The following is a 17,175-nucleotide window of genomic DNA, read 5'->3' as shown; positions in this document are numbered from 1 at the left end:
CTTACACATCACTTTTAGGAAAAAAATATTTACAGTGAGTTCTATATATATTTTTTAAATTACAACTAACTTCTTTTTTTTTTCCTTTTAGCTTCTCCTGCGGTTTGCAACCTACCATGTATGAATGGAAATTGCAGCTTTAAACCTGGACATACCACTTCTATGTGCACGTGCAAGGTTGGCTTTAGTAATGATCAGTCGGAGACACTCTGTATAGGTAAATTGCAATCTCCTACCATATTTAATGCATTTTTTTAAATTACTGAATTCTAGAATAAAAAAAATAAAATGTATTTGTTAGCAGATCAGTATTTTTTTGCTGCTTTTTCATGTTTGATGATTTAGTTAGTACAGAAACACTATAACGCACAAGTTTCAATGCATCTCATGACCTAATTGTTATCACTAAGTACCAATAATAACAGATGTCAACACTAACCACACCTGTAAATTGAATCCTTATTAACAGTGACACTAGGGTTGCCACCTTTTCTACCAGTGGAGACCGGGCAGGAGGCGGAGCTGTGATGTGGTGGGCTATGAAATTGGGGGCGGGGTTATGATGAGGCGATCGGCCGAATGCCATGTCAATCATGGGGAATTTTCCTAATTTGTAAAACTGGGCAGGAAGTTTTGACCCGGGCAGCCCTTCAAATTACCGGAGAGGTGGCAACCCTAAGTGCCACTTATGTAATATTACAAACTAGGCTTGCTGCCTTTCTCTGCGACTAATTCCGGGCAGGGCGATGGGGCTATGACTTGGTGGTCAGCAATTGGCATATTGCCGCATCAATCTCAGGGAATCCTGCATGGTTTTCCTAATCTGAACAAAAAGAAAGGAAAAATGCTCTGTAAGCATTCTTTTTAAAAAAATGTTTACAATGCTACAACATGCCATGTGCCACATGACATATGACATGGCTCACTGAAGCTTGTATATTATTAAAAAAAAACGTAACCATAATTGTAAAATAAAATATATTTGCAAATATTTGGCATTTTATGATTCTGCTTGCAGCATCATGCTTTTTATTGATATACATTATATATACAGTATATAGCACAATGTCTGGGAAAACTCTAGAGGGAAAGTATATATCTCCCAGAATGCACTATGAGACCCAGCATATGAAGAGGATAATAGAGTCTGGGTGCAATCAGCATGTAAACAGTACCACACCTGTGGGAGGGGAGTTCTCTGAAGGGAAGCAGGAAATAGGAAGTGTGTGAGGTGCTTTCTAAGAGAATGAGATTAGAAAAGCTCATTTGAAGAGACATGTTTGGTAAATCTATGGTTTTGTGAATAAACTGCCTAAGCGTGAGGCTAACGGCTCTACTGAAAAGTCAAGCCCTGTGAAAGCAGATAGCCAGGGAACCCAATTCAACCAATTATACTTTGCAGTCTCCTTAGTGGCATTGGGAAACTGATTGGTTTTCAAGTCTTAGCTTGATATGATTGGATACATTCACAGAGCTCCTCTCTTTGAGAGCTTGCTAAAGACTGAGCGATTGTTTTAGATACCTCCAAACTGACCCTCTATTCGACTTTCTCTTTGATCTCCTGCACTGAACAGTTTCTAAAACTTAATTGGCTTTTGGCAGAGAGCCCAGAATACGTGGCAGATGCACTCACTTCAAAACATTTGTAACAATTTAAGATAAGCAAAGAAACAATTGTAACAATTCAAGATAAGCAGGTCTCTTGGGGAAACTGTGACATGCAGCTTAAAGGGCAATTCACCTTCAAAACTGTAATAACACATAAAACCATAGAAATGTGTTCAAACTTTAATAACCTGCCTAATTTTGTAAAATAAACATAGTAATTAGGGGGTGTGACCACAAAGAGGGATGTGGCCAAAGTTTTTCAGCAACTCTTTTTGTCCCTCTTTCTATTCTAAAATGTTGGGAGGTATGAGATTGAAGGATTCTTAGTAGACTAGATTTTTGTTTCACTGAAATCTGACATTTCTGGTCACCTAAACCCATTTTTTGGCTGACCACAACTCCTGCAGTTTGCTTGCTCGGATATATATTGAGTTGAGATGCATCTTGAATTGATATTAGGATATGTATTTCTTGTCTTGCAGATATCGATGAATGTGCACGGCACACAGACAACTGCCAGCAAGTTTGCTCTAACACGATTGGTGGATTCAGGTGCTCCTGCCAGAATGGTTATGAAACAGACCCAAACAATCCACTGAACTGCAATAGTAAGACATTTTAGATTTTTTTTAGAACTAGATTTACACTTATTCTCCATAAAATATTATTTTGTATGCAACTATTAATTATTATTAACCTGGTTAAAGTCATTTATATAATATAGAGCAAGAATGTGTAAAATATCAAAATGTGCTATAGTGTTTTTTTGCATCTTTAATGTTTTTCTTTTGCAGAGATTGACTACTGTAAAACCTCCCCCTGCAGACATGGCCAATGCCAAAATGGAGTTTACAGCTACACATGCAGTTGTAACTCAGGGTGGCAAGGAACCAACTGTGACATAGGTAATATGGGATTAAAACATAGGGTTGCAAACTTTTCTTTACTGACAGTCAGACAATTTAATGCTGCGCATCCCACAGTCAAACAATTTCCAAATGTTTAGGTTTCATGTTACATAAGTATGTTAAAATACAGAGGCTGTAACTCGTTGTTGTTTTTGTTGTTATTACCAGATGTGAATGAATGTGCATCAGCAAATGTATGCAGCCCTAAAGGTAACTGCACCAACACAGTAGGCTCCTATACATGTAAATGTATAGCTGGCTGGACTGGACAAACCTGCAATGAAGGTGAGTTTAAACACAATTGTTCTGATATTTAAAGACATATGTGTTCAGATGTCCTGTTCACTTAGAACCTTAAGGTTATTGTTGTTATGGTTGTTTTGTGTGATCCATTTCTAGTAACTTATAGCAACCAGTAGTTACTATTTACTCCGCTGTTGTTTGAAAAAAAACATTTGATTGTTTGGTTATGTATTATTAAAACCATGTACTTGTCCTTTTATTACAACCAACACTGTAAAATATATAAGAAAAACATAGTAGGAATTATATCAGATATTCAAAATAAGGATTCTTAATTTTTTTCAATAATTTCATAATAGTTCAGCTGCGGAGGTGTAAGAATTCAGCAGCATTGTTCTAATACCTCCTCTGTATGTCAATTGCCACTGAATACTGAGTGGTAACCATAGTTTAAAAATATGATAAATAGGCCCCTTAATTTAATGCTAAAGTCAATATATATACTTTAAGTTTAATCTAAAAAAGGGGATCAAGTTCTTTCTTTTTAAATAATACCCTAACTAAACCATTTTTTGTTTGATCGGAAGTATTACTTGTTAGAATATACAATGTTTTATTACTTAGAAACATGGGCACTAATGTAGCGATAAATACAGGCTAGCGGGGGAAAACACTACTATATGTTAAAAATAATCCTGCCTAAAAACATTGATCAAAATTGGATTGGATAAGTAAGAATTTGTGCCAGTGTCCTAGAACTTTGACAAGTACACCATACTTTTTATTAGGGACTGAGATGCCCCCCTTCCTGTATTTATTGTTTTATAACACTCCTTGGCTTATGATTAAAGGAGAAGGAAAGGTTAAAACTAAGTAAGCCTTATCAGAAAGGTCCATCTAAATATACCAGTAAACCCCCAACGTATTGCTGCTCTGAGTCCCCTGTCAAAAGAAACATCACATTTCTTTCCTTCTATTGTGTACACATGGGCTTCTGTATCAGACTTCCTGTTTTCAGCTTAAACCTCATTGCCCTGGGCAAGAGCATGCTCAGTTTGCTCCTCTTCCCCCGCCCCCTCCCTTCTCTACTGTAATCTGATCCCAGAGCAGGGAGAGACTCAGACAGGAAGTGATGTCACACCACATTAATGCTGCAGCTCCTATCCTAAACAAACAGAGAGTTTTTAGAGCTTTTTACTCAGGTATGGTAAAACATTCTACAGAATAAATATAGCATTCTAGCTTGCACTATTGCAGCTAATCTATTGGCAATAAAATGCCTCCGTAGCTTTCCTTCTCCTTTAAGTTTGTTTTGTTCATCTGGTCTGAAATATCAAGGAGTGGGCCAATGATGTTTTCTAAAGCTATCGCATATCATATTGTGGGCTGCTGTGCATAACCATCCAGTCAGCATAGCTTGAAGAGAGTTTTACATTTAAAATGTGTTTTAAGATTGATTATAACTCACTGATCATTGCTAATTCACACAATTTAAATATGACCAGCTTTATTTTGAAAATCAACTGAAAACAACTTAAAACTTGGGGTCACAATATCCAATTTGTGTATCCATAATGCCTCTATCACCCCCATTTGGTCATACAGGTATTTGCTCTATAGGCATGCATCTAAATGCAGCAGGATCATGTTTGGCTGTTGCCATATATAACTTGCTGATGCCTGATACATGCTGGATGAATGTCCTACATTTTATATGTAAAACATTTGCATTGAATGTATGTTTTGCATTTATCATTCAAGACTTGGAAATAAGCAAAGTGTCCTTTTTATGTTCCAGATGTAGACGAATGTCTTACAAGTCCATGTAAATATGGTGGGCAATGCAGGAATAACATGGGAAGTTATACTTGCTTGTGTAATACTGGGTACGGTGGTGTGAACTGTGATCAAGGTAAAAGGAAGTTATTCTTACTTGTAGCATGTGGGGTTAGATATTTACCAAACTTATTCTTACATTCTGCAGATAATGCCTGGTAATAAAATGGCAGCATTGCATTGGGATTCAAACAGAATCACATCAATGATAGTTTTGGGGGCCAAGATAATGTATTTCTGAAGGACAGAATTATGGTTATGAACAGTTTAATTTGATAAAAATGGCCTAATGACAAAATAGAAATATTAGTAAAGAATGAATGGCTATGAATTATGTGGGAAACCATTTGATCTTTGGGAATTCCCCCCCCCCCCCCGTTCTCAAAATGCTATATGTAGGGGGTTACTAAACTCTAGTCTGGCTTTTTTGGGACAAAACTCAAATTTTTTGTTTCTTTTTTTAAAACTCAAATTTTTTGAAAACGGCCATCTCAGACATGCCAAGGTTGTGTATAAGTCAATGACAGAGATAAAGCTAGAAAGAATCGATTGATTCAGGAAAAAACTTGTACGATTTGGGATTTTATCGAGTTTATAACCAAACTGAGTAAATCAAGCTTTTTTTTAATAATAAATAAGGTCAAATCGGGTATTAGAGTTTGGTCATGGTTTTTTTTATTTAAAAAATTAGATGAAGTTGGGAATTAATTTATTAATTTCAAAGTGAGTTTATCATAGTAAAAAATACTTTTTGAAATTAATATTTATAGCAGCAGCACTTTATTTAAAGCACACATAGAACCAATGGATTTTTTAAATTATATCATTTTAATTGTACACAAAAGCATAAAATCAATTGAAAGTCACAGTTTATGAATTATAGCACAAGCACTTTAATTAATTAATTTATTATACTTAATAACAATCAATTGAGATATTATGTATTAATTGTGTGTTGGCACGGGATTGATTGGGAGTCAAGCAAGTGATAATAGCACTAAGCAATTTAAAGCACTCCTAATCAAATCATTACAAGAGAATTGTTTATTAATTGTGAAAATTGGATTTTAGTAAATAACCCTCTCCGTGTAACGCATCAATATAAAGATGTATATTTAATGTAGTAAACAAAATTATTTCTCTGTAGATATTAATGAGTGCCTCAATAACCCTTGCCATAATGGAGCTACCTGCAATAATATGATGTTTAGTTTCTCCTGTAATTGTAATCCTGGCTACATGGGCACATTATGCGAGACTGGTGAGTATTAACATTTAGCTAGTCACACATGCTACAGATTTTAAAAAGGCATAACATGTTTTGTTTTTCTCATACTTTTAGGACATTGTTTATCCAAAGCAAATGGCATTACATTTATTTTTCTAATGTGCCCAATTCTTGTAGATAAATCAGTTAATCAGTTACGGATATGTACAGCTAGTTCTGCTATTAAAATAAAAGTGGCACTCATATAGTAAAGCTATTAATACAGGTGCAAGGTTCTGAGAAAACTTCCAAAACATTTATATATAAGGGATGCACTAATTAAATTTAACTTAAATACAGCGAATTTGGATTGAGTGCAGTTTAACAACTTTGTATGTATTAGAAGCGTTCCTAATTTCTCAAATAATCTGGTAACTTTACTTTTGTTGTGTAAACCTACAATCTATGCCGTAAAGCACTACATATTTGTTGTTTTTAACTAGAAAGCAAGCACCCAGTAACACTAATACCAGAAAACTAGCCATTCTATAACATAAGAAAAGTTTAGTTAAATGTGAACCAAACCAGGTATTAGGTGCCATCTGCTACTGCAGAAGTGGTTGTGCAGATTTCATTAAAGGTTGTTGCATCAAGAGGTGTCCACCATGCCTGCTGTTCCAAATTGCATGCAACCTTTGAGGTACTGCAACCTCTGAAAGTAGCGATAGCTCCAGGATGACCTGTTTCCTGACCTGACCAGTTGGTACAGCATACTAGCATCTAAAGAATGTCATTTGATGGCTAATGGTGAATGTAATGTCACCCAGACATCACACACAATTGCATCTGGTTCACAAGGAAATGCAGTTGCAGTTTCCCTTGGTTTAACTCACTAGCTGCAATGGCCCCAGGCACATTGCCCACTTACAACTGCAATTATGTTGGAGTTATAGGGATAAACACTGAATTCTGGGGAAAAACACATTGCAACTTGCCATCAAAACTGCACTTTGCACACTGCATTTGTATTTGAAAATGACTCCTAAGTGAATTTGCTTAGAATCCAGTGGGATATATAAATGCATTTATTGGATGTATTCATTCTGTAAGGGTTTTTTTTTTTAGTTCTCGAGGAGATGTGGAGATGATGGTGCATTTTACTTAATGTTTTTTTTTTAATCTTTTTGTTATTGCAGAAATAAATGAATGTAACAGTAACCCATGCCAAAATGGAGGATTGTGCATTGATAGAGTCAATGGATTCTCTTGCCAATGTCCAGTCAACTGGCAGGGAACAACCTGCAGGGATGGTATAATTATCACCTAATATATTATTATTTAGTACTTTAGAGTACTGTTGATTATTATGTTAATAACTGATGACATGACAAGCTACTGTATATTTGAATGCTTGTCTTCTAATTCTGCATTAATAAACAGATAACATAACTTCCATGGGTACTTTTCTATCATAAAATAATCCTCTTGCCTTTCAGATGTGAATGAATGTGCTGCCCAGCCTAGTAAGTGTAGTGCAGAAGCAATCTGTATAAACACTCCAGGATCCTATACATGCACATGCAAAGCTGGATATTATGGAGATGGCGCTACTTGCAGAGGTAAAAAAACATCTCCATTTGTATATAGTGCAAAAGTAGAAAATAAATGGAGCAATTTACTTTTTTTAAGATTTGCTTAGCATTTAGCATGGTGGATTCTGTAAAATGTTTTCATTCCCTCTTTTAAACTGGCTAATCTGAAGAACATTACACGTTGTCTTTGATTCCTTGTTGTAATAATATCATAACTTCCTGCAGACATTGATGAGTGTACACTGAAGCAAAACAACAACTGCCAGCAACTGTGCTCTAACATGCTTGGTGGATATTCCTGCTCATGCCAGAATGGTTATGAACAAGATCAAATAAGCACACAGAAATGCAACAGTAAGAAAACTTTAACGACTTTAATGACATAAAAATGTATATCAGCTATACAGTTTATAAGTTACTGAGATGTAAAAAAGGAAAAAACATGATATAGTATTTTGGATTTTTTTTCCCCTTGGCAGAAATTGACTACTGTAAAAGCTCCCCCTGCAGAAATGGTCAGTGTCAGAATGGAGCCTTAGGCTATACATGCAGTTGCTACGCAGGATGGAAGGGAACTAACTGTGATACAGGTATGAGATATGTGAATCATGAAGATATTCGGTCAGTTTATCTAGTTCCTAACATAGTATATAGTGTTTTAGAAAAATATATGGTGCAAAATTAACAGGCTAATGAAGACAAGTTGCACTAATGATACTTGCTTTCTTTTGTCTTTCCTTAATCAGACGTAAATGAGTGTGAGACCAGTCCATGTGCTAAGGGAACCTGTAGTAACACACTGGGATCATTTGTGTGCTCATGCATGCAAGGCTGGAGAGGACCTACTTGCAACGAAGGTGAAAGAATATTTACTTTTAATTATGTTATGGTTGATAAGAGTTTCAGAAGAAACTCTTCTTCTTTCATTTTATGGCATTTTAAAGTTTACCATGATTGTTAGGAACCCCACATTTCCCTTCCTTCAGTAACCATGAAATTCAAATTCAAGAAATCACTCAGCTTGCAACAAATGCCATGATATTGACTATTTGAGATGTATATCAAACTTTGATAAATATGCTCTATAAGGAAAACTGATTTCCTTGCTTCTCCTAATGGAAATTGCTTTCTTTTTGTCAATATTTAAAGCCATACTTAAGGATTCCCTTCATGAAGAACAGTGCTGAATTAATACACATACCTTTGTCTTGCTGCAGGTTTGTGTAGCATTGCCATAAAGCACACTTGGCTTTTAGGTTTTTTAACATTCCATCTGTAACAATAAATCTACACGAGCATTTTCAATGTTCATCACTGGAACAAAGATTTGGAAGCTTTATTTTTGTCATGAATTCACGTGAACCTTTTAAATATTTGTCCTTATATTTCAGATGTTAATGAATGTCTTTCAATGCCATGTAAAAATGGAGGGCAATGCACAAATACCTTGGGAAGTTACACTTGTTTGTGTGTACCAGGATACCAAGGTGTAAACTGCGATCAAGGTAAAATGATTATACTGCGAAATTACAAAACTAGCGTACTTGGGAGAATGCTTTTAAACTTTAGGATTATATTGTGCCCAACATACTGCTTATTAGTCAAGTGAAGGTGTGAGGCATGCATTTTTATTTTAGAATAGGAAACCTGCCAAAAAGTGCAAGTACTCAGTTAACACACATTTTTCAAAATGCTGACAGTAAGGGGCAGATGTATTAAGCTTCAAGTTGTGTTTTCCATGAAAGTTAGAGTTTTCAAGTTGATTTGTTTAGTCAAATTCTCAATCAATTCGATCAGTTTGAGTTTTTTCCCCACCAAAAACTCAATCAATGCGTTCGAGTTTTTTTTAAAATCAGAAACATTTGAGTTGTGAGTTTATTTGAGTTCATTTGAAGTATATAAAACTCAACCTTTGATAAATGATTAACATCAGTTCACATTATTCATATATAATATAGTAATAAGCAATATTTATCTCTAGATATCAATGAGTGCCTGAGTAACCCTTGCTGGAATGGAGCCAGATGCAATAATCTGGTCAATGCTTTCTCCTGTACTTGTGTTCCTGGTTACACGGGAAGATTCTGTGAAATCGGTGAGTAACATTAGAATGATTTTAACGATGTATTTTGAATGAGACAAAACTGCAAAATTGCTTTAATGTTTTATTTTACTTATAGTTATGGATCAGTAAATCTACAAGAGTACATTATTTACCCCAAAATAATTTTATGTCAGTATTTACAACGTGTTACAACATGTGCTGCAATGGTCTTAGTTCAATACAATACAGAAGCTAATTTAATATGCTCATGATAGTACAGATGCATTAGTTAGTCAATCAACAATTAATTACATATCTGAATAGTGTGTTATGTACATAGCGCAACATGCATTAAATGCTAAATTATTATTTTTTTCCTCCTTACTATAGATATTAATGAATGTGCCAGCAACCCCTGCAGAAATGGTGGAGTGTGCATTGATAGAGTCAATGGATTCTCTTGTCGGTGTGCAGTGAATTGGCAGGGAACATTCTGTGATCAGGGTACTTTACTTTATCATTTGCATTATGCATTATTATTTGTATATTGTACGGTTGTTTTTTCAAGCTCTGTTATCCTTCAATGACACTCAGATCAATTATTATTTTTACCATTCAGCCAGTAAATACCAGACTAAATAAATGTCTAAAAGTTTTAGACAAATAATTCTAAAGAGAGCTGTTTCTTAGGCTAATGACACATGGCTACATCTTGATATTTACACAACCATGCTACAATAAAATCAGATACCCTTACAACAACTGCACACAGTACATACATACCACAATATTATTTAGTGTGATTCCACATATGTATTCTGTATTCTGTGTTCTGATCCCCCTAAACCCTTAACGATGCCTGTCAGTCATTTGCTCTGATACCTTAAGATGCTACCTTGCCAAACATATGTCCATGCTCTTTATTCCAAAGTCTCTTCTCCTTTCCTTCTCCTTCTGCACAAACCCAATCCCCTGCCACCCTCACCCTACAGAACAAATACTTTTCCCTGCACTGTTTTAGCCACCATATAAATAACACCCTCACCCCTCTCCATCCATTTCACAAATAATTTCTTCCAAGGCAGACTTTATCAGTCTGCCTTTCAACCTTACAAAGGTTGTAAGCATTTGCATATGCTGCTACCATCATATACTGAATTTCATCACAGCTCTCGGATAAATTCATTTGAGACTCTTAAATTCTGATTAGTGAGACATTCTCCTAAAACAGCAGATTAAATGAGCCCCTTTCAGCCATTCAGAGCAAAATGGAAAGAAAACTTTGGGAGCATTGAGTTCTGCTGCAGGGCTAGTAGAGGAAAGAAGATACCCACTGGCATGTCTATTACAAGCAGACATCATAAAGATTTACATGTTATCCACTCAACAAACAGGTCATTAATATTCATATGTAAATATGAGTCCGTAAATATGAGAAAGGTAGTTTTTTAATAATATAAACTATGAGAGAAAATCATATTCTAGGGAAAGTCGCATTATTAAATGAATTTAAAAATAAGCATCTTCTTAGCTAATCTCTGCTTAAGACCAAAGCAAACCACAATTTAAACTTAAGTAGATCAACCTTAAATTACAAACCATGAGAATGTTACAATTTTATAGCAGTCATCTTTAATAATTGTGGCAATAACACATTCATATAGGGCAAGCTTATAGGGTGCTGCTTTTAGCTCAATTAAAGAGAGTTATATTTAGCCTATGAACTCTGTATGTCTATGCAATCTCTATATTAGCCCTAAATATATTTTTACGAACCCGCAGTACCTCCTTTCCACCTATCTTAGTCCTGCTACAGGGCTGTTACTACCTCTGCTACAGGCATAGTGACATATTCTGTCCTTCAGATTTTATGGCCACCACTGAATACTTTCATTTTTTGTGATATAAACCTACTGCCTTTATAGATGTAAATGAATGTGCTACGGGGCTAAGCAGATGCAGTGTGAAAGCCTACTGTACAAACACTTATGGATCCTATACATGCACATGCAACAGTGGATATTTTGGTGATGGATTTACCTGCAGGGGTAAGTATTTGTGATTCATGTATTTCAATGTAATTTAGACTGTTTCTTTTTCCAGTAAGAATTTGCAGCATCTAACCTTTGCACATTTAGAGGGTTCTGTACCAACAAGTGCTAAATTTGCATCGGATCTAGTAACCCTGTAATCAGCAGGCACCATTTTCTGATCTAATGTTTAAAAGGAAACATTTGGTTGGCTGCTATAACTTACTAGACCTTATTTAAATTTTACAACTTTAATTGCATTAACCTTACTGAAATTGTGCCCAGTGCATATAAATAACTCTAAGTACAGTATGTTCATTCCTTATATTATTAGCAGAGGTAGTCTATCTGATATTAGGTTTTCTCTATAGTGTTGCACTCAGAGCTTTATTTAAGTAGAATTTTTTAGATATCACTTGAAATGAGAGAACATTTTAACTAAAGCTGGACATATTTTTCATCAATTTGTCAAATTTTATTGCAGTTCTGACCTGAATACCTATTCCATAAGATCATCTGTGTCATAAGGTTATCTGTTGCACAATTGGGTTCATGAATATATTTATTGGCCTATTTGGCCCTCTATGTAAATTACCACATTTAAATTGGATCCGATTATTTGGAGACCAGGATTAACTACTGTTCATGTAAACAGTATGTAATGATATGCAAATGAATAAATATTACTGATTTTATTAGCCAACAAACTACACCTAAAGTAAGGAAAAAGCTATACATATTGGAAAATGCATGGAGATAGACAACTGAGACAACTTTGATCTATGTAAGTAAAGTCTTCTTTTTCCCAATGCGTTTATATAAACTGCATTTTCAATTTTCTTTAATTACAGAAAAACGTCTGTTTGAATACAGATCGGATATCAGAATAACCCAACGTTTAAAAAATTTTACCTCTCCATTAATTAGTGTTCCAATGCGCTTTCCCTTTGGCTACTCATTCTACAGCAATTTATATGTAAGTAATCCTGACACTGAATAAATTATCTGGCATTACCATATTGTAGAGCAAAGTAGTTTGGGTCATAAAGGAACAGTTACACCAAAAAAATTGTGTTTTAAAGTAATGAAAATATCATGTACTGTTGCCCTGCACTGGTAAAACTGATCTGTTTGCTATAGAAACACTACTATAGTTCATATAAACAAGCTGCTGTGGAGCAATGGCGGAAATTGAAAAAAGGCTAAATGACACAGGTTGAACAGTGGAATCCAGGATTCGGTTCAGGATTCGGTCAGGATTCGGCCTTTTTCAGTAGGATTCGGACCTGGCCGAACCGAATCCTAATTTGCATTGCAAATTAGGGGCGGGAGGGAAATTGCATGACTTTTTGTCACAAAACAAGGAAGTAAAAAATGTTTACCCCTTCCAAATTAGTGTTCAGATTCGGTTCGGTATTTGGCCGAATCTTTCACGAAGGATTCAGGGGGTTCGGCCGAATCCAAAAAAGTGGATTCGGTGCATCCCTAATTTTTATTACTTTAAAACAATTAAATTTTTTGATTTTACAGTTCCTTTAAAAATACCCCTGATTAAAATTTGTGAGGTGATGTAAGTAGTAGAAGCTCATAACACTGAGACAGACTGTAAGAATGGAACGAAAGTAAACTACTGCAAACTACAGTCTGCTTGCTTTTGATAATAATTATTATTACAAATATAGAATTATGGTGAAACATGCTGCATAATTGTTGTTTATATCTGATTAGTTTGTTGTATAATCTCTTGTCCTCTTTTCCCTCTTTTTTGCTTCTCAGTTCACAGACAATGGGGTTATCATGTTCCAGCGTTATTTCTATGAACCCATGTACATATACAACTATCCCTATAGTTATTTCTACAGCAATGATTATTTTAGGCCTCCCATGATTGCAGTTTTTTGGGCGGATGCTGATATGTCCCAATCAGGGGAACTGTATTACCAGGTAACTTTGTTTATATACTTGCTTCTTTTTCTATTCTTTATTCTCAATTATGTTACTCTCTATAACATCATCACTGTATTAAACCATATATTTAGTAACTGTTTAAAAAAGTGTTTCTTTTTCTCCTAGACGTATGACTTCCAACAATCACCATACTATGAGACCTCATTCAAAACGCAACTTGAAACTGAGATACAAACCTATTTTAATAAACAAATTACAGCCCGTTGGGCTATCAAGATCACATGGGAGCAAGTTCGACCATACCCATCGTATTACTTCACAACAGCCAATGTAAGCATTTAGGCTAGACTGATATCCAGTGACCAGCAAACGCATTCCCCTACGAACTTTAGATTTAAGGCAATGTGTAAATGGGGACATTATACATGTTGTGTAATCCCCCCACCCCCAGCAGAGGAACTTAAGCAAATGTGCACAGTGATAGAAAAATATCAAGAAGGGGGTCACACTGTGAGGGCATTGTATTCTGGGACTGGACACGTGTGAGGTATCATTTTAACACAGTGCTCTATAGTACATAGTGGCAAAGAAGCCATGGATCAACATTAGAGGACATGTACCCCCCCACAAAAAAATATATCAGTGAACAGCCTCTTTGAAATCTTTAGATACCTGGCACCCTTTAATAGCTTAGAATTCCTTCTCCTCCTCTAACCCACTCTACCCCCTCCCTCAGGAATTAATTTTGGCTGTTGGCTCATGAACATGCTCAGTTCTTCTCAGCTCAGATTACTAAACGCACCCTCCAGTCTAACAGACAATGAAGAGATAGCATTGCTGGTTCCCATAGAAACTCTAGATGTCTGATCCTATTCTTTTCTCCTAACCACCTCTCCTGAGCTCAGTAGAACTTTTTATCAAAATATGTTGTGTCTGTGTAAACCTGCATTCTGCATTGCATGAACTTTACAGCATACATGTCCTGTTTGCACATGTCAATGTTACTGATGATGTGTCAGAGGGAAAATGCACGCTTGGTGAAAGCTGCTATTTGTTTTATGAAAATGTGATGGTGCTGGCAAATGGAGGGGGTATATGCAGTACAAATAATGTGGCTTGGGTGGGGAAGATATGCCCAATTCAAATACATGGTAGGCAAATGTAGGTAATTGCAGAGCTCTTTGGGCGATCATCCAATTGTGGACACACGGTAAACTGTTTTACTTATGATTACTAACTACTAACAATTGAATAAATTAATTTCTGCAGCATATAGGTGCAAATATATGGTCTCCTGTGCTGTTGAGGCCCATTTGTTATTCAGTAACACCAGGGGTGTAACTATAGAGGAAGCAGACCCTGCGGCGCTGTTGATGTCCTTTATTTAATTTAGTCATCTTAAATTAGGTAGCTATGATACCCACCCAGATGTGTAATCCATAAATATTAATGAGCATTGCATTAAAATGAACACAATGCAATTTAATGGTGGGATTAGGTATTTGGAACTTTAATTTCATCTTTAAAACATTCCAGCACAGCCACTTTAGTTACAGTTCTGTGGTTACAGCTCCTAGTAGTACTGGTAGCACTAGGGATATTATTAGTATATATACCGATCATGTATGAATTGGCCCCTTGCTCAGATTCTAAGTCAATGCAGGGAAATCCCTCCTGATCAGGGATACTGTCATGGGGAAAAAAAAAACTCAAAGCGCACCAGCTCCAGCAGAGTTATGCACTGAAATCATTTCTCTAAAGAGCAAACAGATTTTTTTATATTTAATTTTGAAATCTGACATGGAGCTCGATATATTGTCAGTTTCCCAGGTGCCCCCAGTCATGTGACATGTGCTCTGATAAACTATAGTCACTCTTTACTGTTGTACTGCAAGATGGAGTGATATCACACCCTCCCTTTCCTCCCCAGCAGCCTCACAAAAGAACAATTGGAAGGTAACCAGATAGCAGCTCCTTAGCACGAGATAACAGCTCCCTGGTAGAAAAACAGCAGCCTGCCAGAAAGCAGTTCCATGACCATGTAAAATGACCTAAGATGGCTGCCTACACACAAATATTACAACTAAAAAAATACACTTGCTGGTGCAGGGATTACATTTTATATTGTAGAGTGAATTTTTGAAATAAAAACATCATCATAAAAATCATGACAGAATCCCTATAACTTAAAGTTATACATGCAATGAGCTTTTGGAAGCAATCTTGCTGTTATTGATCCTGCCCCTGCTGCTGCTGGACCAACAAGTTATATAAACGACTCTGTCTCAGGACCCCTCTCACTGTGGCACTGGAGGAAATTTCTACTTCAGAGGCAGGTGTTTAAAAATAGTTGTAATTGTTACTTAAAGGAGAAGGAAACCCCCAGGGCGCTAAACCCCTCCCCCCCTCCCCTGTGCTGCCCCCCCTCCCTCCTCCCCCCTGGCCTACCTGTCCCCCTGGGCAAATGCCCCTAACTTTTTACTCACCCCTCTGCCGCAGGTCCTGTCCCTGGAGTACGCAGTCGCCATCTTCTCCCACGCGCGTCTTCTTCCTGCTCTGATCGGCGTTTTCTGGCGCATGCGCAGTAGGAACAGGTACCGGTACGGCTCTACTGCGCATGCGCCGAATGTCACGAAGTGAAATCGGAAAACTTCGTGACATCGGCGCATGCGCAGTAGAGCGGTACCTGTTCCTACTGCGCATGCGCCAGAAAACGCCGATCAGAGCAGGAAGAAGACGCGCGTGGGAGAAGATGGCGACTGCGTACTCCGTGGACAGGAACTGCGCAGAGGGGTGAGTAAAAAGTTAGGGGCATTTGCCCAGGGGGACAGGTAGGCCAGGGGGGAGGAGGGAGGGGGGGCAGCACAGGAGAGGGGGGGAGGGGTTTAGCGCCCTGGGGGTTTCCTTCTCCTTTAAAGGAGAAGGAAAGGCTTCGTACACTTGGGGGTGCCAAATGTATATTTACCTGAAACCCCGGGCCGGTGCTCCTATAAGCAGAAAACTGCACGGACCCGGGGGTTATACCAGTGAGCACCACGGAGCGATCTTCTTCCATCTTCCTCTGTCTTTTCGCGGCTACGCATGCACATTAGAAAGAAAAGCGGAACTTTAACTAAAAAGTTGGCTATTTTGTTCAACTGTGCATGCGTTTGTAAGGGGAATTTCTTGACACAGACCCCAAACATAAAAAGGTCGGAACACCAATTCTTAAAAAAATGAAACTTCTTTATTTTTCGGATATGTTACTGGCAGTCATATACAAATTCCAACAGACTTTTCAATTGGCGTTTCCACTTTAACCTTTCAATTTCTTTCCGACCTGGTAGTCTGTGCGTTACTACCCAGCGTTTACAATAGGGTTACTCTTTACTCACACTCTGCTGGTCCTCCTTGGTCTGGCTCGGTGATCCGGTGCACCACTACACCCCATCACCATTCCACCAGTCCCCCGCTTCGATCATCCGGCACTCGACCAGTGCCCCTTGACCACTCCGGCGGGTACCAGCCACCTGGACTTGAAGTCTTCTACTTCCACCCTCTCTTGCCTAACAACCTCACCACTATTACCCTATCTTGGGAATTATTCCCCGGATCCTAATCCGACTACGCTCCTTGTCGGGGCAAAAGACTACCCATACTAACTTCCCTATCTCAGACACCTAGTGCCTGCTAAACTATGAACTACTATGCTAAATTCTATCTTACTTTCCTTTCTGTTTTAGCTCTTCTTCAGGACTGCTCCTTTCAGACAGCATCCTCCCATTCAGACTCTAACTCTAGGGTGTGGCCTTCTTTTATA

General features: G+C 37.3%; 1 protein-coding gene across 2 annotated transcripts in view; it reads left to right on the top strand.

The window, feature by feature from the left end:
* Nucleotides 1-17,175, top strand: part of LOC108716955 — a 93,615-nt gene that overhangs the window by 24,730 nt on the left and 51,710 nt on the right. For both annotated transcript variants that reach the window (XM_041563247.1, XM_041563246.1), the window contains exons 3-20: nucleotides 92-217; nucleotides 2,091-2,216; nucleotides 2,403-2,513; nucleotides 2,685-2,801; nucleotides 4,558-4,671; nucleotides 5,743-5,856; nucleotides 6,999-7,112; nucleotides 7,299-7,421; nucleotides 7,620-7,748; nucleotides 7,874-7,984; nucleotides 8,141-8,251; nucleotides 8,786-8,899; nucleotides 9,376-9,489; nucleotides 9,829-9,942; nucleotides 11,364-11,486; nucleotides 12,320-12,444; nucleotides 13,245-13,412; nucleotides 13,542-13,706. In XM_041563247.1, coding sequence (XP_041419181.1) covers nucleotides 92-217; nucleotides 2,091-2,216; nucleotides 2,403-2,513; nucleotides 2,685-2,801; nucleotides 4,558-4,671; nucleotides 5,743-5,856; nucleotides 6,999-7,112; nucleotides 7,299-7,421; nucleotides 7,620-7,748; nucleotides 7,874-7,984; nucleotides 8,141-8,251; nucleotides 8,786-8,899; nucleotides 9,376-9,489; nucleotides 9,829-9,942; nucleotides 11,364-11,486; nucleotides 12,320-12,444; nucleotides 13,245-13,412; nucleotides 13,542-13,706 — 2,219 coding nt within the window. The remainder of the gene's footprint in view (nucleotides 1-91; nucleotides 218-2,090; nucleotides 2,217-2,402; nucleotides 2,514-2,684; nucleotides 2,802-4,557; nucleotides 4,672-5,742; nucleotides 5,857-6,998; nucleotides 7,113-7,298; nucleotides 7,422-7,619; nucleotides 7,749-7,873; nucleotides 7,985-8,140; nucleotides 8,252-8,785; nucleotides 8,900-9,375; nucleotides 9,490-9,828; nucleotides 9,943-11,363; nucleotides 11,487-12,319; nucleotides 12,445-13,244; nucleotides 13,413-13,541; nucleotides 13,707-17,175) is intronic.

Source organism: Xenopus laevis, chromosome 5L (genome assembly GCF_017654675.1).
Source record: "Xenopus laevis strain J_2021 chromosome 5L, Xenopus_laevis_v10.1, whole genome shotgun sequence".
Lineage (NCBI taxonomy): Eukaryota > Metazoa > Chordata > Amphibia > Anura > Pipidae > Xenopus > Xenopus laevis.
This window is presented reverse-complemented; position numbering and strand designations above follow the sequence as displayed.